Genomic DNA, 27,274 nt, shown 5'->3' with positions numbered 1-27,274 from the left:
GGCTGGGTGCTGGAAGAGGGAAGTACTGTGGCTCTCCTTTGGGTCTCTGGGGACACAACAAACCAGAGAAACTTGTTCTCAGCACCTGGAACTTGGAGATTTCACTATGACAGACTCTGGCACACCCAGCCACAGGAAAAGGAGGTGATTTAAAACTGTGCAAATATTCCAGCCACTTTCAAGGGCTGTCCTGGAGGGTGACAGGCTGAAGGACTGAGGGAGGCTTCAGGGCCAGCCCGTGGCTGTGTTGAGATCTTTGATTCAGAGGAAGGAGAGTGGGCATTAACCTTTCCATGACCATGGAGTTTTTTCAGGAGTAAAAGGAAGTGTTGATTTTTTTAGGTTTTTTTTTTTTGGGGGGGGGGGTGTTCATTTTTTAAAAAAGGAATTGTAGAGACCAGCTGTGACTGAAAGCCTTCTGGAGTGTTATGTAGAGTCAGAGTGGTTGACTCTTCCTCCGTACTCTCTGGAAACGCTGGTGGTGTAGTGGTTAAGGGCTATGGTTGCTAACCAAAAGGTGGGTAGTTCGAATCCACCAGGCACTCCTTGGAAACTCTATGGGGTAGTTCTACTCTGTCCTATAGGTTGCTATGAGTTGGTAATCGACTCGATGGCAGTGAGTTTGGTTCGGTTCAGTTATGTACTCTCTGCTTCCTAGACAGAGTGGAAGTGTCCAGCTAGGAGTCAGAATACTCAGGTTACCATACTGGCTTTGACTTGGTTTGAGTCATGTGACTTGGGGTAACCTCACCTAGCCTCAGTTTACTCAAGTGTAAAACAGGTACGATCTTATCTATTTTAATGACTCCTCAAGGTTATAGTGGGGACCTGCAGAGAGATTCTGAAAGCTTTCATGGACTCCTTCCTAGATAGGATACCTTTGTCATTTGACCTCTAGGTATGCATTAGGCCCTGAATAATTTTTGTTCTTTCAAATGAAATGAGCAACGATGGTCAGCAGGATAGTACATCTTCACAAAAAGCCACAGGATGGGCTTACCAAGAGAAATTGAAGCCCGATGTAGTAGTGATTTGCTGAAAGTCTCAATGGATGGAATAGTCCTGGAACTCAGGTCTATTGACTCCTGGTTTTCCATGTGCTTTGCCACCTTGCCTGTCCCCCTCCCCAACCCCATCCCAATTTATAAGTGCTGCAGCCAAGAGTCAAATCCATCATTTGCTAGCTATGCTACTGCCTGTTTCTGAGACAATCACTGTTAATCTCTCTGTTCCCTTACCTGATCTCATCTCAGCCCTGCTGATTATGGTGTTTACACTTTTCAAATATCTGTGAATTGGTATCACTTGCCCTGTTAAATGCTACATAATGAGCCTGTTAGTATTTGTCCATGTTTAATCTTCCCTCATTAGTCAGTGCCTCTGGACCCTGATCATTCAACATGTTGGATTTCTTCCAGTTGACTTCCTCTTTTTGCTATTGAAGCATCAAGAGTGGCTGGGTTAGGGATGGGAATCCTGGCCCCTGCATTGCCTCTGGGCTGTGCAGACCGAATGGTCCAGGCCCATTTTGTGCTTCCTCAACTTAGAAAAGACACCCATAGTCAATGTCCTGTCTGTCACCATCCCCATTTCTTTTAACACTGTTTTGTTTGGTTTTATCCTCTTCCAACCCTGCCTCATCCATTCGTATTTGGGCCTAGGCTTGTTACTTCTTGAATGCATATTTCTGTTTTTCTTTCTCTACCTCTCTGTTTGTCTTTTTGAGATTGTGTATCCTTTTAAATGGAATCTTTGACTTTACTCTTGCTGGAAGATTCATTAAGCTATCCTGCGACCCCTCATATAGGGATTATTACTTTATGGCCCATTGGCCAAGTCTGGTCTGTTTTTGCACAGCCCACAGCCAAGAATTGTTTTTACACTTTTAAAGGATTATGGAAGATCAAAGAAAACAAAAAGAATGTGTGGCAGAGACCATATGTATCCTGAAAAACCTACAGTATTTGCTCTCTGGTCCTTTACAGAAAAAAATGTACTGTAAATTTTTAGTAGTTTGAACCATAGCATCATTGAATGCCTGAGCTGGAATGGCCCGTGGGGGGAGCCCAGTGTTCCCAATTTACAGATGAAGATCAGAGAGGACGATTAGAAGTCACTCAGATGGATTAGTGGCAGGGATGGAACTAGAACCAAGTCTTATGATACTAAAGGAGTCCCTGAGTGGTGCAAATGGGTGAGCACTCAACTACTAGCTGAAAGACTGGCAGTTCAAACCCCCTGAAGGTGCCTCAGGAGATAGGTCTGGTGATTTGCTTCTGAAAAGTCATAGTTTTGAAAGCCCTGCAGAGCAGTTCTACTCTGCACACATGAGTAGGAATCGATTTGATGGCAACTAACAACAACATGAAGCCAGAGCTAATGCTCTTTCCACTTTTCCATGTTTTCTCCTCCCAAAGATACTACTCTTTCTGAGAATACCTTCTCCATGGTCCTTACCACCATGCGCATTGACATGACAGTGTCCTGATGGTGCTGCATTCCTCCTTTCCTTACAAGTTTTCAAAAAGCAAGGGCCCAAAATTTATTGAGTTCAACCTTCTTTACCCTTTGCCTGAGTCCCTTCTTTTACCATCTTGACAAAAGTCAACAGCCTTCCACTTTAGTACTTCCAGCAGAATCTCTCCCCAGTGGCACTGCTTCCACCTCTGAGAAATTCTTCCCCAGACCAAGCTGAGACCAATGTCCTGCAGCGCCTCGCACCGCGTTGGCCATATGCCTGGTGCAAACCATGCTCAGCATGTCTGTCCACTTTATGTACTAGGAGATAATTTAGTCACACCCAAGTCTTTTCCCTCCAGACCTAGCTGCCCCAGTTTCTCAAGCTGTTCCTTATCTAAATAGAGGTCTGAAATTCCTTCCTTTGTTCAATATTTTTATCCCATTGAGAAAGAAAGAAAAAACAAACAAACCATGGTGGATCAGTAATTGTGCTTCTTTTGCCCCTGTGGCTTGCAATTGTGAGTTCATTCTCTTCTAGTTGTTGGGTAAACAGGCAAATTTAATGCCATGGTTTACAAAGTGGAGTTCTGGAGCCTTGAAACTTTCCTTTTGCTCATGCATCCCTTGCTCTTGGAGCCCCTGCCTTTCTATTTGTAGGGACAAACAGTGAGGAAAAGGAAGGCAGGGTACCTGGGCTGCAATGCATACCCCTGGAGTGGGGGGAGGAAACAGTTGTGGCTGACTTTATTTCAACTCATGGTGACCCTATGTGTGTTAGAGTAGAGCTGTGTAAAACTGTGCTCCATAGAGTTTTCAATGGCTAAGTTTTGGAACTAGATGACCAGGCCTTTCTTCTGAGAAACATCTGGGTGGACTTGAACCTCCAATCTCTCAGTTAACAGCAGTGAGTTAACTGTTTATATTATATTTTATATTATAATATAAATATATATTATTCTATTAAATAAATAGTGTAATATAATAAATATATTATAAATAAATTATATTTATATTAAAGCATTAGATTAAACATTTTGGGGGATTAAATGATAACACAAGGTAAAAAAATTGTAAGGGCCATAAGAGAAATACAGACAAAGTTTCCAGGTGTTCAGAGGAGGGAGAGATTACTTTTGTTTAGAGAGGGGAGGGTGCCATCAGATAGGAGGAGGCTTCTGTGGAGGAGTGCCAGGTAGGGCTTCCTGGGAAAAGTGGCATTTGAGGGGCCTCGAGGATGAGTATGGGGCCCTGGTGGCACAGTGGTTAACAGCTCAGCTCTTGATCAAAAGGTCGACAGTTCAAATCCACCAGTCTCTCCTTGGAAACTCTGTGGGGCAGTTCTACTCTGTCTTATACGGTTACTATGAGGCAGCATTGACTCTACACCAAGAGTTTGGGTGGGTTTGAGGATGGGTAGGTGGGGTCTGGCATTGCAGAGATGAGGGGACGTGCATTCCAGAGAGGAAAGAGCCCGATATATACGCACTTCTCCTCACCTTTTTTCCATCCTCAATGTATTCTAGCCCTCCCTCACATTTTTCCTTTAAGCTCTTAATTTCTGAGACCAACTAGGGACTCCAAACCCACTTTTTCTGTCCCTCCAACTCTGCCCAGAAGCTATCAGCCTTCAGAATACCTTCAAAATGACCTTTTCCTGGCTGATTGCCAGAGCCTGGGTCTTTGGAACTTCTTCCCGTTTCACTCCTAGCTACCTTCTCTACTCTTTAGGACTGTTGGTTCTCTTGCTATTCCCACTATGGAGGCCTCAAAAGTATATCTTATGGGAGGGGGGACCCTGCCAGGAGTTCAGAAAGGTTTGAGCCATGTTCTCCCTGTCACTGCCTAGCACACAGTGGGTGCTCAACAAATCTGTTGATTGGTTGCATGAATGGCCAGCTCTCTAGGAACTAAGTACCATCAATACATCCTTGCAGTCTGAGCACCTAGTAATGTAGGCTGTCTGTAGTAGCTAAGTTTGGTGAATGAATGGCGAGTGACTGGGTGCCTGACACGCCACCCTCAGAGGATAATTCCTTTGGACCAGAGACAGCGTGAGCCTCAGTGTTCACCTGTGGGAGTTCAAACACCTCTGACAGGGCTAAGTCATTGTCAACCATTAACATCTTCAGGGAGGTTATTGAGCTTTAGCTGAGGGAAGGCCATTAACATAGAGAAAGGAGGGAGGAGGGGGCCAGGGACAGAAACACCTTCCCTGTTTTGTGCTGGAGGCCTGTGCCTGGGCCTGAGCTGGGCCAAGAATGAACTAAAAGCTCAAGAGGCAACAGTCCAAGGGAACTGTGATAGGGGCTGGCCATCATTTACTGAAAATTCATGTCATTCTTCTCCTCATAAACCTTCAGTGGCTCCCCACTGCCTCTGGAATAAAACCTATGCTTCGTAGCCTGGCATTTGAGGCCCTGTGGTCTACCCCCAAATATCACCACTCTCTCCATTCAAACGCCTCTTCCAGTTTCACCTGAGGGCACCCCATTCTCTCCGTCCCATACATAGTAGGTGTGTTTGCACTTAAAGGTCATTGCTCAAGCTGTTCCCTTTTCTATGACTAATAAAATCCCATACTTTCTTCAAGATTTGCTGAAATCCTGCCCCTCTCTGAAAGCTTTCCTGACACCCCAGTCCAAAGGAATCCCCCTTCTTCCTCTCTATTTACCTCAGCTGTCATAATATATTGAAAAGTCATGATTCTAAGAAGCTCCTACCTAAATCCTCAGAGAGGAAAGTTTTGAAATGAGTTTGAATGTCCAGTGTTTTAAGTAATATTTAGTACTAACTTACATTCTTATAGTATGTTCCTTCCATCTTTCTTTTTTTATAACAGCTTTATTGAGATGTAATCCATATACCAGATGCTTGTTTTTCAAAAGTATGATATTTCATTAGGCACTTTGAGTATGCTTGTAAGAAAGGCATAAAAAGTTACATTTTCACCTGTTTAGTGGGCAAGGATACAGACCCGGAGAAGTGAGGTAACTTGCTAGTTGAAGAGCTCGGATTAGGTCTAGGACTAGGACAAGCTGTTTAAACCTTCTGAGCCTCAGTTTCCTTATCTGCCAAATGTAGGTTCCTGCCTGAGTGTATGGGCAGGTATGTCCTTTAGGTTGGCAGGGACATTGTCCTAGTTTCCTACTAAATTTTTACCCTTTTACCCTTAGGCTATGTTTTCCACTAATCGTGGGACTGTTGGAGGCTTCTTCCTGGCAGGTCGAAGCATGGTGTGGTGGCCGGTAAGTTTTCCCTGAAATACTGTTTGTTTACAACGAAGTTTCCTTTTCTTCTTGGCTTTGAAAGGCAATGATTCTTCTTCCTCCTTAGATGCCTGCTAGTAGGTCTCTTGCTCGTCAGGTTTCCTGAGCACCCCAATCTCCTGTGGTAAGGGAATTGCCTTTAAATAAATAATGCTTGGAATCCTTCCAGGAGTAAACAGAAGAAAAAGGCTGCACATAGTGGTCAGTGTGAAGAAGCAAAAAGAGCATGCAGACCCAGGTGATCTTGGGCAGGTGTGAGCTTCCACTTCTGTATCTATGAAATGGGGATGATACAATTTACCTTCCACTTTGGTGAAGGGTAAGACAGTACACAGTACTGCGGAAGTCAGCACAACTTGTACAAGGCAAGCTCATAGATGCTCCATAGATAAATTCAAACTCCCTTAGGGACAGAATTGTTGGGCTGAGGACTGTGGGGACCATGATCTCGGGAAACATTTAGCTCAACTGGCATACCATAGCTTATAAAGAAAATGTTCTACATTTTACTTTGGCGAGTAGCATCTGGGGTCTTAACAGCCTGTGAGCGGCCATCTAAGATACTCCACTGGCCCCATTCCTTCAGGAGCAAGGAAGAATGAAGAAAACTAACGATACAAGGGAAAGTTAGCTCAAAGGACTAATGGCCCACAACTACCACGGCTTCTGCCAGATCGAGTTCAGTACAACTAGATGGTGCCCGGCTACCACCACTGACTGCTCTGACAGGGGTCACAATAGAGGGTCCATAACACAGCTGGAGAAAAATGTGGAACAAAATTCTAACTCACAAAAAAAGACCAGACTTACTGGCCTGACAGAGACTGGAGAAACCCCGAGAGTATGGCCCCCAGACACCCTTTTAGTTCAGTAATAAAGGGTCTCCTGAGGTTCACCCTTTATTCAAAGATTAGACAGGCCCATAAAACAAAACGAGACTAAAGGGCCATACCATCCCAGGGGCAAGGACTAGAAGGCAGGAGGGGCACAGGAAAGCTGGTAATAGGGAACCCAAGACTGAGAAGGGAGAGTGTTGACATGTCGTGGAGTTGTTAAGAAATGTCATAAAACAATATGTGTACTAAATGTTTAATGAGAAGCTAGTTTGTTCTGTAAACCTTCATCTAAAGTACAATTAAAAAAAAATTACCTTCCAGAGTTCTTATTAGGAATCCCTAGGTGGTGTAAATGGTTAAGCTCTCTCTTGACTACTAGCTGAAAGGTTGGTAGTTAGAACCCACCCAGGGGTGCCTCGGAAGATAGGCCTGGTGATCTGCTTCCAAAAGGTCACAGCACTGAAAACTCTACGGAGCAGTTCTAATTCGGTGGCAAAGAACATCAACAACAGGGTTCTTATGAAAAGTGGAGACAACATATGTGGTGGGAAAATCAATAGTCAGCTCTTTTGCTTATATTTTAAACCCCACAGAGGAGGGACTTTCTTAGTCCTATCTCCAGAGCCTAATGTAGTGCCTGATAGATAGGAAAACAACCAGTTGGAGAATTGATTTTGACTCACGGAGACCCCATGTGAGTGAGAGTAGAACTGTGATCTGTAGGGTTTCAATGGCTGATTTTTGGGGGAAGTAGCTCACCAGGTCTACCTTTTGAGGTGCTGCTGGGTGAACTCAAGCCTCCAACCTTTTGGTTAGTATTTTGTATATTTAAAAGGCATTTTTTCTTGATACTTGTATGTGGGCAGACACTTTCCCAATCAAATGACATGTGCTTGGGAGGTCATGTCAATAGGTCTCTAACTGGTTTATAATTCAGTCCAATGACTTTTTTTTTTTTTTATGGTAGAAGTATATACAACAACACATCTGCCAATTCAACATATTTTACATATACAGTTCAATGACATTGGTTATGTGTATCATGTTGTGCAACTATCACCATTACCCATCCAAATTTTTCCATCACCACCAACAATCCAATGACCATTTAGATCCAAAGTTCTTACTAAGGCAACTGGTTGACTAACTTGGCCAGGTTGTGCACTCCCTTGGGCATAAGATACAGGTGAGACTGGCTGGTGAAAGAAGGGGTAATGAAACATACGTACAGAGAAGGGAGTGACAGTTGTGAGTTGGTTGGAGGAAGAGAAACAAGAAAGTAGACTGTTATGTCATAGTATGTGCAGCACAAAGAGAAATTACCAGGAAACAGTGCCACATCTTTCAGTTGGCCTGTAACCAGCTATTTTGGGATGAATTTTAATAACCTGCACCTTCACAGTTGCTTAGGCTATTCACGAAATCATTTCTGTTTGATCCTTAAAGTTACCAAGAACACTGGGCTGATGTTGATTTCTGTGAAGGGTCCCACATGGTAGCTGTCCTGACCCCTTATGTGTGTAGAGGCGTTCATAGCTGGATACCTTCTTTCTTGTTTCATGCCTGGGCCTTTTGCCTTTTCATGGTTTGGATTTTGGTACTTTCCTAAAGGTTGATGTTGAAGAGACAGCTCTGATCCCAACATTCAAGATAAGCCTGGGTCGTCCCCTAGAGCTGTACTGTCCAATATGGTGGCCACTCACCACATTGACTATTAAATTAAAATTAAATAAAATTTAAAATTCCGTTTCTTAGTCACACTAGCTGCATTTCAATTGCTCGATAGCCACATGTGGGTTGTGGCTACCATATTGGACAGCACAGATCTAGAACATTTCCATCACCATAGAAAGTTATATTGGGCAGTACCACCCTACAGATTTCAGAGCCAAGCCTGGTATGAAATTCCACTAGACTTGAGATTCGCTGACTTAGAGAGCTGAACAGGACCTTGAAGTTCACTTTAATTTCCTGCTCATCCAGGCTTTAGCTCCCCTATAGTAAGTCTGCGAAGTGCTATGTGGCTTCAGTCTGCACCCAGCCTCCTTCTCCCCATAACTCTGATAGGAAACTCACTACTTTCAAGATAAAGCATTCCATTTTCAGATAGCTTTTTTCGCTTTCTGTTGCTGTAATCAAGATGAAATTACATCTCTTTAAGTAAAATTCCTAGGTAGGGCTGATTAATTTGGGGTAAGACCTCAACTTCCAATCTCTGGGTTTTGGAGAAGCAGGGACAGGAGAGGCATGGAGCAGAACCACCCTTGGGAGATACTCATATTGGGCTATGCCGGGGAACACATCACATTTTAACCAGAGATGATCTTTCTTCCCAGTAGTGCCCAGGTCCAGATCTGGGTTGAGGGTTGTTGATGAGAGAGATTAACCCCACCCAAAGCAGTTAGGGTTCAGTGATTCATGTGGGGTTTCCCTGGATATCCTTATGTATGTCTCAGTACTGAATTATTCTGACCAACGAAGAAACATGACATCGTTCTTCTTTTGTGCATAATTAACTGCTTCCTTGACAAGGTGCAATTGGACTCTTATTTCTCCAACAATAGTTTGCATTTAATGCTTCTGGAGATTTACATATGTGGTTTCTAAACCTATTCATGTATTGCTATGCTTTCTAAATATACAGATTCCTGGGCCTCACTCCAGACCTACTAAATAAAAAATTTTGGAAGTGAGTTCTGGGAGTTTGCATTTTTAAAAGCTTCTCAGATGTGTTTGATGATCAACCAGGTTTGGGGATCACTGGTTTGGGTAAACTCTTACCTGTCTGGTCAGATTTACTGAGAACATCACCTCTGACAGGGATACTGGGGAAGGAATTCTTGAATGGGGAAGTAGCCTCTAAATCCCTTCCAAGTATGAGAATGCTCTAATTCTAGAAAATTCTGTAATAGAATAAGCATAAGCTTCGAAGTCAAAAGGTCTGTCCTGCCATATTTACTAGTTGTGTGACTTTGGGCAAATCAGTGAACCTCCCTGTTTTAGTGTGCTAGGGCTGCCATGGCAGAAATACCACAAGTGGGTAGCTTTAAAGAATAGAGATGTATTTTTTCATAGTTCTGAAGGCTTAAAGTCCAAACCACGTTCTCAGTCATGTCGATTCCTTTTAAGGGCTTCTCTCCTAGTTTCTGGTGACTGGTATCAATCCTTGGCATTCCTTGGCATCTACCTTTTCCCCTGTGTGTGCCTCTGTGTCTGTCTTGCTCTTTTTATAACTCAGAAGTGATCAGGTTTAGGACCCACTCTACTGATGTGGCTTCATTAGCATAACAAGAGGAAACCCTATTTCCAAAGAGGTTCATACCAACAGGTACTGGGGCCAGGACTTCAATACATATTTTCAGGGAAGAATTCAATCTGTAACACTCTCTGAGCCTCAATCTCCACTGCTATAAAACAGGAGAATAAGGTTTCCTGTAAGGATTAAATGAGATATGTATGTACATCTCTTAGCACTGCACCTGTTAGGAAGTGGAGGGCTATCCATGATATCAATGTGACGCCCAGTGAGAATTTGTCATGGTGCGTGGCACTTAGTGGTAGTCAGTAAATGGGTGCTATTGCCTAAGTGAAACTATTGCTGATGCTTCACTTAAATTGAACCCTCTGATTGATCATGTAAATAAATTAACATGATTTATGTATTTATTTATACTACTGCAAACCGTCAACTCCAGTCACACATGATCCCATTTTAACATCTCTGAAATTGGGCTGTGTCTTAATATCAGTGGCCTGACATAGTATAGGCGGCACTGTTTTTTTCTTTTTTAGCAATACATGGCATGTCTTATAATAGTGAGCATCTTAAATTCAGTAAAGGATGGTTATATTCTAAAGTAGTGATGTTTAAACTATGTTCACTACAACCCTTGGGCTTGGCAAAAATGTCTCAGGGGACACTCCTGTCCCCCCAGAGCAGTCTGATTTTTATTTGTTTTATTTTATGTAAGTGAAGCCTGTGAAGACTTTGTTTGAGAACAAAGTTCTGCTGGCTTACAAAATGTAAAAAACCTCTAATTTTTAAATTAGCTTTCATTCTAAAATTTAAAAATGGTTTTAAAACATTGACAGCACACACTCAAAGGAAGGAGTTAAAGGATAACCCCTGCTTTCAAGAAAATCCGAATCTAAGTAATTTCCCTCCAAAGTGAAAAAATATTGTTAACCACATCAGAGTGATACTTCTAAACTCCCCTTTGTAATAAAATACAAGGTCAGTTTAAGCCTGATGTTGGTCTCTAAGGTCATAATCAGAATCTCAGTTCTTAACTGTCTTGGCCCAAGGAGGGCATCACAGGGGCTGGCTGCGCAGAAACCTTCCTCCAAGACCCTTTTGCCACTCCATCTACTTCTAGACAGCTAAGCCCTGGTGCTTTGTGCTGCAGGAGGTGTGAGCAGCCAGAGAAGCTACTGGAAGAGCATCCTGGGGGGGTTGATTTCTATTTATTTACTTTTTTATTGTGGTAAGTACAAACATAACAGAAAATTTGCCATGTCAACATTTTTTACACCCACTATTCAGTGACATTAATTACATTCGTCATGCTGTGCATCCATCACCACTATCCAACTCCACATTTTTCCACCACCCTTAACAGAAGCTCATTCCCTGTCGCCCCAAAGCCATGAGTCCCTGTTTCCCTCTCCCTCTTGCACCTGGTAACTGCTAATCAACTTCAGTCTCCGTACATTTGCCTGTTTTAGATATTTCATATAAGTGGGATCATACAACATTTATCCTTATGTGACTGACATATTTTACTCAGCATAATGTTTTCATCGTTGCCCCATATTGTAGCATACATCTGTAATTCATTTCTCTTTACGACAGAGTAATGTTCCATTGTATGTATGTACCACATTTTTGTTTATCCATTTCAGGAGAGGAGGAGTCGGGCTGACCCTGTGTTGATACACCTGAGGCGGGGGGAAGGGGGGCGTGTGAGGAACTGGGGAGAAAAGCAGGAGGAAGTCAGAGTTCTTAAAGTCTGAAAACAGACTGGACAGAGGAGAGGCCTGTTTAGGGGCACCCTGTGGTTTGAGCACTTCGAAAGGAGCAGTTATGACCAGTGAAGTTCCAGGAGCTCTGAGGAAAAAAAATGATGTCTTTTCTAAAAAAGCAATGAGTCGAGAGAGAGAAAAATAGTTTAGGATAAAATTGCAGGATGATCGGGGAGGAGGTACAAGGACTCAGGGCTGGGTTACAAGAGGCGTCAGCTTACACAGGACTGGCACCCCCAGGAACCTCAGTCACGCTTGAGGCAAGCCAAGCAAACATGAAACCTTATGCAATTGTGGGCTGGTTGGTGGCCCGGGATTCCATTTCTCTGTGGCACCCTGGCTTGGCACCTTGAGCTAACAGCTGTCAGTGTGCTGTGTTGCAATGATTATGGGGGATGTGGGAAATGTGAAAGCAGGAAGGCTGTGAAGCTCAGGGGCTGAGCTTCGAAGAGGAAATTCCCTACTCCTTGGCTAGTGGCAGTATAAATTACTTAGAGAGGTGGGGCCCCAGGTACACAGCCCAGTGGAGGCCTCTTCCTTTGCAGGAAAGTTTGGCCATGCATTCTGGGACCATTAGCTGGCTCCTTGGGTTTTATGGGAACAGCAGGATACAACAGGCTGAACCAACACAGACAAGCCCCTTCAATTCAGAAGTAAGCATTCCAAAGGTCAGGGAGTAGGAACCTGACAAGAAGCCAAAGGACTTGGCTTGTCCCAGCTCTGTGACATACCCAGAAAACTTACAGCAAATTATTAACCTCTCAGAGTCTCCTCTGTAATGTGAATCGGGATCTCATTGGCTCTTCCAGGACTGAGATTCTAAGATTTTCTGCCACAGAGGAGGGAGGGAGCAAAGGAGAAATAGGTGTGGACATTGCAGTGCATCGCCAGCGAGGGCCTTGATGATGGAATGCTTGTGCGTTTCTCAAAAGTCACAGGTTCTTTCCTTTATTATTACAGGATCATCAGAGAGGAGTATATCATAGTGGTTTAGGGCAAAGTTTGGAAACTTTTTTCTGTAAAGGCAAACCAAAACCAAACCCAGTGCCGTCGAGTCGATTCCGACTCATAACAACCCCATAGGACAGAGTAGAACTGCCCCATAGAGTTTCCAAGGAGCGCCTGGCAGATTTGAACTGCTGACCCTCTTGTTAGCAGCCGTAGCACTTAACCACTACACCACCAGGGATTCCTTCTGTAAAGGAGCAGATAGTAAATATTTTTGGCTTTGCAAGCTCTGTGGTATCTGTCACAATTACTTGACTTGCCACTGTAGTGAGAAAGCAGTGATAGACAATGCATAAATGAATGGGAGTGGCTGTGTTCCAATAAAACTTTGTTTATAGAAGCAGAGAGTGGGCCAGATTTGGCCCAAGGTCATAATTTGCTGACCCCTTGTTTAGGCCTGGGCTTTGGAGTCAGATTGCTTGGATTTGGATCCAGGCTCTGCCCCTTACTAGCTGTGTGACCCTTGGTGAGTTACTAAGCTTGCGATTGTGAGGATATATGCACAGTGCTCAGAACAGTGCCTGGCACACAGAAGACTCAGGTTTAGCTCTTGTCTTTTTTTCAACTGGAACCTTTTGGAGGACTTTCACATTGCTTATCTGATTGAATCCTAAGTGATAAATACTGCAAAGAAGATCATTAGTCCCATAGGTTGCCCAAGTTCATAGAAGATAATAAGAGAGCTAGGACTACCTCTGTTCTTCTGGCTATTTTTGGTCTCTTACTTCTTGTCCTTTGAGATGGAAATTTATGAGGTTAACAGCTGTGGTGTACAGGTTGATCTGAAAACTAAGAAATTCTTTTATTTAGAGCTGACCAGAGACTGTGATGGAGCCTTGGTGGCACAGTGGCTAAGAGCTTGGCTGCTAACCAAAAGGTCAACAGTTTGAATCCACTAGCTGCTCCTTGGAAACCTTATGGGGCAGTTCAACTCTGTCCTGTAAGGTCACTATTAGTCAGAATAGACTTGAAGGCGATAGGTTGGTTTTTTTGGGGGGGGGGGGGCGGGGTAGAGATCCTGATGGAAATTGTCCCTGGGGAAAGAGGGCAACTTTTTAAACTTCTTGAACTCTCTCGAGTAAAATGGATTTTATTTTATTTTTAAGTCTCTAAAACCTAGTGATCAGATCAAAGTTCAGCAACTTATGAGGCCACCAGAATGGCCAAAGGGAGTCCTGGAAGAGCCCACAGGCCTAAGACATAGGTGGAGTTCATGGATCAGAGAGGAAGAGAGGGAACCGAGCAAATGGACCCAGGAGAGGCAGGGAGCACACCAAGAGAGCGATCCCTGGGAAGAGGTGACAGGGAAGAAAGACAAGACCTTGGGCCTTCATGAACATGGGTGGAAGTGAGTGCTGGCTCCTCTGACCAACTCCAGTTGGTCCTCTCTCCCTGCCCTGTGTTCTCATTCATTCTGGTGACACAGCAGGGGGGCTGAGCCTCTATTTGTCTTAATCTTCTTCTTTTTTTTTTTTTGATTCCCCACAACAACTAGTCCCGGACTTTGCATGTAGTAGGCACTTGACAAACATTTGCTAATTTTGTTTTTATAGTTCTTTTATTTTATTTTTTGTTGGTTTTGAGAATATATACAGCAGAACATACAATTCAACAATATATACATGTACAATTCAGTGACTTGATTGCATTCTTCAAGTTGTACAACCATTTTCATCCTCCTTTTCCAAATTGTTCCTCCACCATTAGCATAAAATCACTGCTCCCTAAGTTTCCTACCTAGTCTTTTTGAGTTACTGTTGTCAGTTTGATCCCATATGAACAGTACTTAAAAGGGCACAATGCTCAAGACAGATATTCTTTACCTGTTAAGGTACACTGTTGTAGCTTATCAATGGCGTTAAAGACTTCAGAGGGTGTTTTTGGTTTAAAAGTTAAAGATTATCTCAGGGCAGTAGTTTTGGGGGTTCATCCAGCCTCTATGGCTCCAGAAAATCTGGATTCCATGAGAATTTGAAAATCTGTTCTGCATTTTCTTCCTTTTGATCAGGATTCTTGGATAGACTCTTTGATCAAAATGTTCACTAATGGCAGTTGGTCACCATCCAGTTCTTTTGGTCTCATGGCCATTGTTTGTGGAGGCAATTAACCACATGTTCCATTTCCTCTTCCTATTCCTGACTTTTCTTCTTCCTCTGTTGCTTCAGGCGAATAGAGACCAATTGTTGTGCCTTGAATGGCCGCTTGCAAGCTTTTGAGAATTCAAGCACTATGTAACGAACTAGGAAGTAGAACAGAACCACTAAACGTGATACTAGGCCAAGTAACTGAGATTTCTCGTTAAACCATGACTCTGTATCTCCAAACCAAGAAACCAAATCCCATGAGATATTTAGTTGTGTGTAAGTAGCCTCAGCAGCTGTTCTTTCTCTCTTTTGTTGTTGTTGTAATATTTGCTAAATTAAAGAAATGAGAGGGGAGAGAGGGACATGTCCACAGACCCTTATGCCTGGCCCTAATCAGAGTGGCCATTATCAGCCCACACTGGAGCCCTCGGTAAGGTTTGATGTGGCCATGCTTCCTCACTATCTCAGGACTTTTGGTGCTTCTCAGCTTGAGGGAAGTTTTTGTAAAACTTGGCAGTACCCATAGATAAGAATCTTCTTTGTGGTGAGAATTTCTTGCTTAGCAAGTGAGTTCCTGCCTTACTCTTGAACGATGATCTGTTCCCTCCTTTTCTTCTTTTCCTTCTCCTCTTCCTTTTACTCCTCCTCCTCCTCTCCCACCTACTTCTCCTTTTATTCTTTCTCCTCCTCCTGGTTCTCTTTCTTCTTTTATGCCTTCTCCTTTTTCTCTTTCTTCTTCTCTCTCTTTTTTCTTCTCCACCTCTCACTCCCACTCATCCTTCTCCCCCCTCCTTTTTTTGGCAGAGCCATTTCCCTCCTACTGTTCATGGCGTAGTCTTTTCTGAGGAGCTTCTCTGATTAATGCCCAGCCGCTCGTCACCCTGTGTATTCTTTGTGCTTCTAGGCATTTAACAGTTTAGCACCTCGCAGACAGAGAAAAGAAAAAATGAAATACAATCAATATTCCTACTTGGTTGAAGTCAGAAGAGAGCTGAAACTATCAGCTAAGATGAAGCCTTTGGATTGTCCACATTAGAAGTATATTTGGACTTTCCCTGTCTACCACTGGCATGGCAAATTGAGGCAGCTGCAACTCTGTGTATTCTTTTGGGTAAACTGTATTAGGGGTGTGATTTAGAGTTAAGAGCATGATCTCTGAAGCCAGGTTATCTTGGTTTGAACCCCACCTCCACCACCTCCTAGCTTTGTGGCCTTGGGTGAGTTACTTAAGCTCTCTGTGCCTCTGTTTCTTCAACTGCAAAATAGAATCACAGCACTTACCCTTTGAAGACTAAATTAATACAAATAGGTAGCATTATTTGGAAATGTTTCTCCATTGAGTGTGGTCTCTGCACATTACTGTAGATTGTAAGAATATCTGTACAGCAGTCCTCTTCTACTCTTACACTTTGAAGGTGAGATACTGAAAACTTGAAGATGGTTCATTTAATGTATTTGGTAAGAAATCATTGTAAAGGAGCTGGATCCTAAGCCTGCAAAACACATGTTGTAGAGACTTAAGAAGAAGACAAGAAATGTAAAGAGAAGTTAAGAAATGTGAAGAACAAATCAGTAGGGCTTGGTGATTGACAGGATGAGGAAGGTTGTAGAAAACGATAAAAAAAAAAAAACACTAAACCTGGTGAAAAAAAGCACTAAGTACTTAAAATTTCAAGTCTGAATGTCATGGATGAATGAACAAAATTTTCAGAGAAAAATAGGTAATGAGGAGAAGGTGGCTTTTGTCCACATTGAGTGTAGCATGGGTCAATCATAGAGTAGAAGTGGGAAGGCTGTTAAGTGATCACAACAGAACAAGGAAACCATGAGATTTGTTATCTAAAACATAAATAAATTCAAGACTCATATTGGATAATACATGAGGAGTAATCAATGCTGCAAAATGTTTTAGAAAAACCAAGAATGATGATAGACAATAACAATGTATTTTAGATTTCTGAGGTTACTTTTGAACTTTGAAAATTTTAATGTAAATAGAAGGGTGAGAAATAGGCTAGAGGATTATTATTGCTTTTACCAAAAGTCTTTTTATTCATGTATGCTTTCTCCCTTACCTATGTAAAATACTACCAATAATAGATATCACCTTAAATCTTAAACAGAGACCAGTAAACTTATTGCTAACTTTCTATTCACTAGATCATAATTATATATCAATTGTATGCTGAGAAACCTGGGTCTTTGACCAAGGAAGCCAGAAAGTGGAAACTGTGGTATTCTCAATCAAGGCCCCCATCTCTGTAGTCAGTAATACGTGAACACTGAGAATGAGTCTGCAATTCAAACCCTATAAACGCTCCAACCACAAATACAGCCTCAGCTTTGGATGACAGTTGTTTTGTCTTCTACGCTATGTTTATAGGTAAATGTTTCAAAGGTTCTCAGGGAATATCTCTTTCCCTTGATTTTCTAATGTATAGTATAAGCTGGATTAGGCTTCCATCTTGTGGTCAATAGCATTTAACTCTTTATAAATGTTTTTAACATTGAGTATTCAGATTTGTGAAGAGTCAAGGATTTCTTAATTCCAGATGCATCAACAAATTTTTTACTCTTGTAATCACTCAAACATTTTTCAGGTGTGTTTGACCTAATTGGGTTGTTTAAGTGGTTTTCAACTTCAAAATGTTCAAAGTCTTACACAGACCAGTGGAACAGAATTGAGAACCCGGGTATAAATCCATTAAAAAAAGAAAGTTAATACATGTAAATCTCTTAGGACAGTATATAAACCTATTGCTGTCAAGTTGATTCCAACTCAATTATATAGTTAGTACTATTCAAGGGTTTGCTATTATTATTTCCATCATTATTATTTTTATCTCATCTCCAGATCTTTCACCTTAAACTGTGAATTCCATCATCTATCCATCTATCTGTTAATGCATTGCTATTCCTTCATTCAACAACTACATGTTGATTCCATGGTCAGATTCTGGGTTAGGTGCTGTATATATTGGAGACACACACATATTTGCACAAAACATATGTCAAATTATGAATAGTGGTGTTAAGAAAGAAATATATTGAGTCAAGAGAGGTGAGAGGGAGAGGGATCTTAACCTACATAGGAGGGTCCAACCAACCAACCAGTTGCCATGGAGTTGATTCCAATTCATGGCGACACCATGTGTGTCAGTGTAGAACTGTGTTCCACAGGGTTTTCAATGGCTGATTTTTAAGAAGTAGATCACAAGGCCTTTCATCCAAGTTGCCTCTGAGTGGACTCAAACCACCAATCTTTTGGTTAGCAGGCAAGCACATTAACCATTTGTACTATCCAGGGACTGACATAGGAGGGCCAGGGAAGGCCTTTCTGAGGATTGGATATTTAGGCTGAGACTGAAAAGATTAGAAGGAACCAGCCAGTAAACAAAGATTGGGGGATGTGCACTCCAAGCAGATGGAACAGGATAGGCAAAGGCCCTAGAGTGGGAAGGAGCTTGAAGTATTTGAGGAACTGAGAGGGGGCCCATGTAGGGGGGAGATAGTGCGTTTGGACCGGATCCCTCAGTTCAGGGACCCAGAGTTGTTGATGGTCCCAAAGACAGGCCCATCCGGATTGGTGGGAGGGGAGATCTCCAGCACCCTTAACCTATAAATGCTAACAGAGGACCTTACCTGCCCTTTGTGCCAAAAACACTAGCTTTGGCTCTGGTTTCTTATCCTTCCCCTTTGATTCTTTGATAGAGGAGAGGCTATCTGTGAAGATAATGAATGAAAGACAACAATTATTCATGAGGGAGATGAGCTGTCAAAGAGTAAGTAGGGATTATGATGCCTCTGGACCAAGGACTGAGTAAATATTTACCAGAAAAAAAAAATTTTTTTTTTTTTAAGAAATAAAATATTCTGAATATATGAGCCCCATGTTGTCTCTGTCTCAATCCAGGATGTGAGATTTCTGAGAGAATGGCAAGGGTCAAAGGTTGAATCTCTCCAAACTTCCCCATCTGAAAGAGCTTACTAAGGGAATAGAGAGGCTAACCAAGATGAAAGACAAGCCCCTGAGAGAATGAGGGAGGAGCCTGAAGCGAAAGCATGGTGCAGATGAGCGCATGAATGAATTGATGAGATGGGTAAGTGGTCTGACCCACTGTGCTCCTCCAGGGAAGTTCAGAAGAGAATGTTCAGGTGGCGGGGGCAGGGGGAAGGGAAGTCATTGTGGGGCTATGTCTCACATCCCCTCTCCCCCAGAGACTTCAGTCGCATTTGGTTTTGGTACCTCTGGCAAGTCATTTCATGCTCACCTCTAAGCCTCCTTCTTCTCATGTGTAAGATGAAGATAAGAATAATACATACCTCACAGGACTGTTGTGAGCATTAAATAAGATAAAATGAATGAAGTGCTTGGCCCAACTTTTGGTCCAAAGGAGGCACTGTAAAAACTAGTGTTCCTCTCTCCCTGGAGGGTGTAGTACCTAGACTGGCAGCATCAGCAAGACCTGGACTCTTGTTAGAAATGCACATTTTCCAGCCCCAATCCAGACCACCTATTCAGAGACTCTAGGGGTGGGGTCTGGCAATTTGAGTTTTAACAAGCCCTTCAGGTGATTTTGATTAGGGTTGCCAGACTTAGCAAATAAAAATATGGTACCCTCAGTTAAATTAGAATTTCAGATAAACAACAAATACTTATTTTTATGTAAGTATGTCCTACGCAGTAGTTGGAATATGTTATTGTTGTTGTCAGTTGCTGACTTTGATTCTGACTCATGGTGACCCCATGTGTTACAGAGTAGGCTATAATCTTAATGGAAGCAGATTGCCAGGGCTTTTCTTCCCTGGTACCTCTGGGTGGGATCGAACCACCAACTTTTAAGTTAACAGTCGCTTTTCTTCCCTGGTACCTCTGGGTGGGATTGAACCACCAACCTTTAGGCTAGCAGTCAAGGGCAAACCATTTGCACCACCTAGGGACCTTGTACTTGGGACATACTTATACTGAAAAAACGTTCACCGTTTACCTGAAGTTGGGATTTAACTGGGCATTGTGTATTTTAACTCCAGATTCTAATGTATGCTAAAGTTTGAAAACCACTTGTCCAGGATCTCCTAAGGGAGGCTCCTAGTACAACCCAGAGGAGTGAAGAGGAGGGCTTGGGATGTCCTGCTATCATTCTTTAAAGGGGAGGACAATAGCAGGGACCAGGAAGCCGCCACTTCCAGAGCTCTTGACATGCTGGCTATTACATGGTCCATTAACAAAGAAAGTAGTTTCCTAAAATTAGCTGAGTGCATTTTCCATTCAAGCTGTGATGATCTTGCTCTCTCAAAGAGAAAACGACCACTCTGTCTCTTTCAGGAAATTCAGGGCATTCTATAAAGACACCAGCGTGCAAAAGCACTGTCAATGTTTCTTCAGAAGAGCATGCATTTGGGGGGCAAGATTTTCTTATAGGCTTCTCACGTTTGTCACCCGATTTAAACCTGATAACATCCTAGGGAGTTAGGTTAGGAGGGATTCTTTTCCTTGGTTTATAGTGGAGAAACTGAGGCTCAAGACAGTTACTTACTCAAAGTCACATAGTATGTGACAGGATTAGAATCAGATCGGAAAGCTCCCAGTATGCTTAGAAAAAGGGAGGGGTCCATTCTTTAAAGCATGGTTATTGATACAAGCTACTTTTCCCAAATCCATTAGCTCCCTTTGATTGGGAAGCCAAGAGGACACATACAGTCATTTGTCCACTGCTTTGGGAAATTCTTGATTCCTGGGTGGCCCTCAGTGTGCAATATGCTGTCTTACTTTTTTTTTTTTTTTTTTACTGTTGTTTTCTTTTTCTTCATTTTAAATTGAACTTTAGATGAAGGTTTACAGAACAAACTAGTTTCTCATCAAACAGCACACACATTGTTCTATGACATTGGGTAACAACCCAATGACATGGCAACACTCTCCCTTCTCAACCCTGTGTTCCCCATTACCAGCTTTCCTGTTCCCTCCTGCTTTCCAGTCCCTGCCCCAAGACTGGTGAGCCCCTTCAGTCTTGCTTTGTTCCATGGGCCTGTTCAACCTTTGGCTGAAGGGTGAGCCTCAGGAGTGACTTCATTACTGAGCTGAAAGGGTGTCCAGGGGCCATACTCTCAGAGTTTCTCCAGTCTCCATCAGGCCAGCAAGTCTGGTCTTTCTTTTTGAGTTAGAATTTTGTTCTACATTTTTCTCCAGCTGTGTTCGGGACCCTCTATTGTGATCCCTGTCAGAGCAGTCAGTGGTGGCAGCCGGGCACCATCTAGTTGTACTGGACTCAGTCTTGGGGAGGCTGTGGTAGGTGTGGTCCATTAGTCCTTTGGACTAATCTTTACCTTGTACCTTTAGTTTTCTTCATTCTCCCTTGCTCCTGAAGGGATGAGACCAGTGGATTATCTTAGGTGGTCGCTCACAGGCTTTTAAGACCCTGGACGTTACTCACCAAAGTAGAATGTAGAACATATTCTTTATAAACTCTATTATGCCAGTTTAGCTAGATGTTCCCTGAGACCATGATCCCCACAGCCCTCAGCCCAGCATTTCAGTCTCTCAGGGACTTTGGATGTGTCTATGAAGCTACCATGGCCTTGCCTTGTACAAGTTGTGCTGGCTTCCCCAGTATTATGTACTGTCTTACTCCTCACCAAAGTTGATCTACTCTTAGGGCTGAGAAAGATGTCTGGGCTAGGGATGCAACGTGGGGCTTTGGAACTGAACAACACTAACCTGAAGCCTTTGGAGGCAATCGAACAATGCTGGCACCATTAACCTCTCAATTCTGTCTCCACCAATCCACAAAGCCAATGAGCTTTCTGGAACAGCACCTCATTCAAACAATTTCATCCATCCAAATACATTTTGGAAATTAGAGTGGTTTTCTTAGGGAAGCAATGTTAATAAACCTCCCTCCCTGCACCAAGTACACGTATGTTTTTCTCCCAAGCTTTATTTTGATGAAGCTTATCTTATGGAGCTTGATTATTGTTGGTTGTAGTTTGTATCCTGTTAATGGCATGTATTAGGGCCTCTAGAATTGATCCTATTTTTTCTTTTATGAACTTCTTGGTTTTTGGCTTTATATTTAGGTCTTTGATCCATTTTGAATTAATTTTTGTATATGGTGTGAAGTATGTGTCCTGTTTCATTTTTTTGGCAGATGGACATCAGGTTTGCCAGCATAATTTGTTAAAAAGACTGCCTTTTCCCCATCTGATGGACTTTGGGCCCTTGTTGAAGATCAGGTGACCATAGGTGGATGTATTTACATCTGGATTCTGTTCCATTGGTCAATGGATCTGTCATTGTACCAGCACCAGGCTGTTTTGACTACTGCAGCTGTATAGTATGTTCTGAGATCAGGGAGTGTGAGTTCTCCTACTTTATTCTTCTTCTTTAATAGCGCTTTACTTATCTGGGGCTTTTTCCCTTTCCATATAAAGTTGGTGATAAGTTTTTCCATCTCTTTAAAGAATGTTGTTGTTATTTGGATCGGATTGCATTGTATTTGTAAATTGCTTTGGGTAGAATTTGTCTTACTTTTCTTAGGGTATGAAAGTAAAGATAAAGTTAATGTGTGAACTTGAATCACTTTCTTCCCTTGAGCTATGAATTTTTTTTTTTTTTTAATCTGGAAATGACAAATTTAATGTAATCGTTTCCAAGGTAATTCCAGGTCTAATATCAGATAAGCTGGGCTAAGATACCTGTTTTTTATTTCCTGTTGCACTGAACATAATTTCAGTTAGTACTAAGTGACATTTTCATACCTTTTTCTACATACCTCCCCCCAAAAACAAACACATAATTTACCTGCATGCTTTGTTCTTACTCCTCAGCCTCTGCAAATGAACCTGAGATAGCTCTAGAATTGTCCTATGTTGTTAAAGGCTTTAAAGAATTGTGTTCTGGTTATAAAAATTATGCAAACTCAGTGTGGAAAATTTGGAAAAGTATGAAAAGAAACACTGTTTTCTCTTCCAGATATAACCACTGTTAACTTTGGATATATTTTAATCAATTTATATATACATATATGTACGCATTTGTTATCGTTAGGTGCCGTTGAGTTGATTCTGACTCATAGCGACACTATGTACAACAGAACTAAACACTGTTTAGCTCTGCACCATCCTCACAATTGTTGCTATGTTTAAGCCCATCGTTGCAGCCACAGTGTCAATCCAGCTCATTGAGGGTCTTCCTGTTTTACACTGACCCTCTACTTTAACGAGCATGACTTCCTTCTGCAGGGACTGGTCCCTCCTAATAACATGTCCAAAGTACATGAGATGAAGTCTCACCATCCTTGCTTCTAAGGAGCATTCTGGCTGTACTTTTTCCAAGTCAGATTTGTTCATTCTTCTGGCAGTCCATGGTGTATTCAATATTCTTTGCCAAGACTATAAATCAAAGGATCAATTCTTCTTTGGTCTCCCTTATCCATTGTCCAGTTTTCACATGAATATGAGGCAAGTAAAAATACCATGGCTTGGGTCAGGTTAGTCCTCAAAGTGATGTCTTTTCTTTTTAACACTTTAAAGAGGTCTTTTGCAATAGATTTGCCCAATGTAGTACGTCGTTTCATTTCTTAACTGCTGCTTCCATGGGCATTGACCGTGGATGCAAGTAAAATGAAATCCTTGACAACCTCAATATTTTCTCCATTTATCATGATGCTGCCTATTGGTCTGGTTCTGAGGATTTCTGCTCTCTTTATGTTAAGGTGCAATCCATACTGAAGGCTGTAGTCTTTGATCTTCATCAGCAAGTGCTTCAAGTCCTCTTCACTTTCAGCAAGAAAGTTTGTGTCATCTGCACATCACAGTTGTTAATGAGTCTTCCCCCAAACTTGATGTTGTGTTCTTCTTCATGTAGTCCAACTTCTCAGATTGTTTGCTCAGCATACAAATTGAATAATATGGTAAAAGGATACAACCCTGATGCACATCCATTCTATTTTAAACCACGTAGTATCCCCTTGTTCTGTTCAAATGACTGCCCCTTGGTCTATGTACAGGTTCCTCATGAGCACAATTAAGTGTCCTGGGATTACCATTCTATGTAATGTTATCCATAATTTGTTATGTTCCACATGGTGAAATTCCTTTACATAGTCAATAAAACATAGGTAAATATCTTTCTAGTATTCTCTGCTTTTAGCCAAGATCCATCTGACATAAGCAATGATAGCCCTTGTTCCATATCCTCTTCTAAGTTCAGCTTGAATTTCTGGCAGTTCCCTATTGATGTACTGCTGCAACTGCTTTTGAATGATCTTCAGCAAAATTTTACTTTGTGTGATATTAATAACATTATTAGATAATTTCTGTGTTCTATTACCTTTCTTTGGAATGGACGCAATTACGGATCTCTTCCAGTTGGTTGACCAAGAAGCTGTCTTCCAAATTCCTTGACATAGACTAGTGAGCACCTCCAGCACTGCATCAGTTTGTTGAAACATCTCAGTTGGTAGTCTGTCAATTCCAGGAGCTTTGCTTTTCGCCATTCCCTTCAGTGCAGCTTGAACTTCTTCCTTCTATTGATTCTTGATCATATCCTGTCTCCTAAAATAGTTGAAAGTCAACCAGTTCTTTTTGATACAGTCTTCCTTTCATCATCTTTTGATGCTTCCTACGTTATTCAATATTTTCCCGTTAGAATCCTTCAATATTGCAACTTGGGCCTTGAATTTTTTCTTCACTTCTTTCAGCTTGAGAAACGCTGAGTGTATTCTTCCCTTTTGGTTTTCTAACTCCAGGTCTTTGCACATTTCATGATAATATTTTTACTTTGTCTATTCAAGCTGCCCTTTGAAATCTTCCATTCAGCTCTTTCAGTTCATCATTTCTTCCATTTGCTTTAGCTACTCTGCATTCAAAAGCAAGCTTCAGAGTCTCTTCTGACATTCATTTTGGTCTTTTCTTTCTTTCCTGTCTTTTTAATGAGCTTTTGCTTTCCTTACGTATGATATCCTTGATGTCATCCCACGACTTGTCTGATCTTTGGTCATTAGTGTTCAATGATTAAAATCTGTTCTGGAGATGGTCTCTAAATTCAGATGGAATATACTCAAGATCGTGTTTTAGCTCTCATGGACTTGCTGTAATTTTCCAGCTCCTGCTCACACTTGCATATGAGGAATTGATGGTCTTTTCCACAGTTGGCCTTGTTCTGACCGATGATATAGAGCTTCTCCATTGTCTGTTTCCACAGATGTAGTCAATTTGATTCCTGTGTTTTCCATCCAGTGAGGTGCATGTGTACAGTTGCCATGTATGTTGTTGAAAAAAGGTATTTGCAATGAAAAAGTCGTTGGTCTTGCAAAATTCTATCATGTGATCTCCTGTGTCATATTTTCCAACTACCTGTCCTTTTTCATTTCCAGCTTTTGAATTCTGATCACCAGTAATTATCAATTCACCTTGATTGTATGTTCAATCAATTTCAGACTGGAGAAGTTGGTAAAATCTTTGATTTCTTAATCTTTGGCATTAATGGTTGGTGTGTAAATATGAATAATAATGGCTTTAACTGGTCTTTCTTGTAGGCTTATGACTATTTTCCTATCACTGACAGCATTGTACTTCAGGATAGATCTTGAAATGTTCTTTTTGACGATGAATACAATGACATTTCTCTTCAATTTGTAATTCCTGGCATAGTAGATCATATGATTATCTGATTCAAAATGGTTAATACTAGTCCTTTTCAGCTCACTAATGCCTAGGATATCAGTCTTTATGTGTTCCATGTCACTTTTGATGATTTCCAATTTTCCTAGATTCATACTTCATACGTTCCATGTTCTGAATATCAATGGATGTTTGCAGCTCTTTCTTCTCATTTTGAGTCATGCCACATCGGCAGTTGAAGATCCCAAAAGCATTACTCCATCCAAGTCATTAAGGTTGACTCTTCTTTGAGAAGGCAGCTCTTCCCCATTTGTATTTTGAATGCCTTCCAACTTGAGGGGCTCATCTTCTGGCACTATACCAGACAATGTTCTGCTACTATTCATTAGATTTTTACTGGCCAATTTTTTCAGAAGTAGACTGCCAGGGTCTTCTTCCTAGTCTGTGTTAGTCTGGAAGCTCAGCTGAAATGGGTGACCCTACTGATATTTGAAATACCAGTGGCATAGCTTCCAGCATCACAGCAACACACAGCCACCACAGTAGGACAAACTGACACACATGTGGGTATAATTTACTATACACACATATATTTTAAAATAAGGCATATGAGTCCTTGGGTGGTGCAAATTGTTAGCACTAACCAGAAGATTGGAGGTTTGAGTCCATCCAGAGACATCTCAGAAGACACTTGGCAATCTACTTCCAAAAACACAACTGTTGAAAATCATATGGAGCACAGCTCTATTCTGACACCCATGGGGTCACCACGAGTTGCAGTTGACTCAACAGCAATTGTTTTTTGTTTTCTTATTGCATATTGGTTTGTGGGTGTTTTTTTTTTTTTGACATTTTATTATGAGCATTTCACCATGTCATGACAAATTACTCAAGGCTATAATTTTTAATGGCTGCTTAATATTCTATTGCATGTATGTGCCTTAATTTATCCCATCATTTTGCTATTGTTGCACATTTATATTGTTTATAGTTTTCCTCTATTGTATATAATGTGGCAATGAATTTTCTAACAAATGTCCTTATGTATAGATTTTTGCATCTCTGATGTACTTAAAATACAGCCCTGAAAGTAGGATTACATAGTGGAAGGTGCTGAACTTTTAAATGGTTTTGATCCATTCTGACAAACTGCTTTCCAGAAAGATCGTATAGATTTACATTTCTATCAGAAATATATGGAAGAACCTGTTTACTTGCAAACACCAAGTGTTATTGTTAAGAAGTTTGCGTATTTGATGGACTAACCCACAAGGGGGTCAGATCCCATTTGTGGTCTTGTTATTAACACTGAGCTTGCCAGTTACCATATGGATATCTCCGGGTGGTTCAGAATCTGTAGTATGCTCCACTGTCCTTATGGGCCCCTATGGATCCCTGAGAGGCCAGGCTGGTTGCCTCTTCCCAGGAAAGAGTGGCCCTTGGCCTGTCTCTGTGAAGAGTCTTGATTCCATGCAGCCAGTAGGAACAGGTGCAGCTCTAGGGCATTTGGCTGCCCTGACCCTGTTGTTTCTCCTAGAGGAGCACCCAGTGATTTGATGTCACACACTCACTCCTTCAGCAGACCTTTACTGAAGGCTTGCCAAGTGCAAGGTAGGTCCTGTGCCAAGTGGAAGCTGAAGTGCTCTTTGAGGCTAGAAGACATTTGGGGGACAGAACTTGTGCAGAAGCAGTTACCAGTATGGGATGTGACATGCACCACAGGAGTGGAACAGACAACACATAGGGTAAGAATTAGAGAAAGAGGGGACTGCTCTGGATGGAGTCAGAGGAGAAGTGGAATTGGGCTTCATTTTTAGGTAGGTAGAGCTTGATGGAGAAGACGTTCCAAGCAGAGGGAAATGGGGTAAACAAAGGCAGGAGGCAAGAAAGTACAGTGCATGCCTGTAAGACTGTGTGAACATCCCAGGAGACTGAGTCAGTGTGGTTCAACCACAGCTTAAAAAAACTCATTGCT

The 27,274-nt window shown here is 41.8% G+C and overlaps 1 protein-coding gene across 1 annotated transcript in view; it reads left to right on the top strand.

Moving 5' to 3' along the window:
• SLC5A1 (solute carrier family 5 member 1) overlaps positions 1–27,274 on the top strand; it is a 78,218-nt gene that overhangs the window by 846 nt on the left and 50,098 nt on the right. Inside the window, exon 2 of the mRNA XM_049865746.1 lies at positions 5,634–5,705. Coding sequence (XP_049721703.1) covers positions 5,634–5,705 — 72 coding nt within the window. The remainder of the gene's footprint in view (positions 1–5,633; positions 5,706–27,274) is intronic.

The sequence above is a fragment of the Elephas maximus genome, chromosome 22, assembly GCF_024166365.1.
Source record: "Elephas maximus indicus isolate mEleMax1 chromosome 22, mEleMax1 primary haplotype, whole genome shotgun sequence".
In the NCBI taxonomy this organism is placed as follows: Eukaryota; Metazoa; Chordata; class Mammalia; order Proboscidea; family Elephantidae; genus Elephas; species Elephas maximus.
This window is presented reverse-complemented; position numbering and strand designations above follow the sequence as displayed.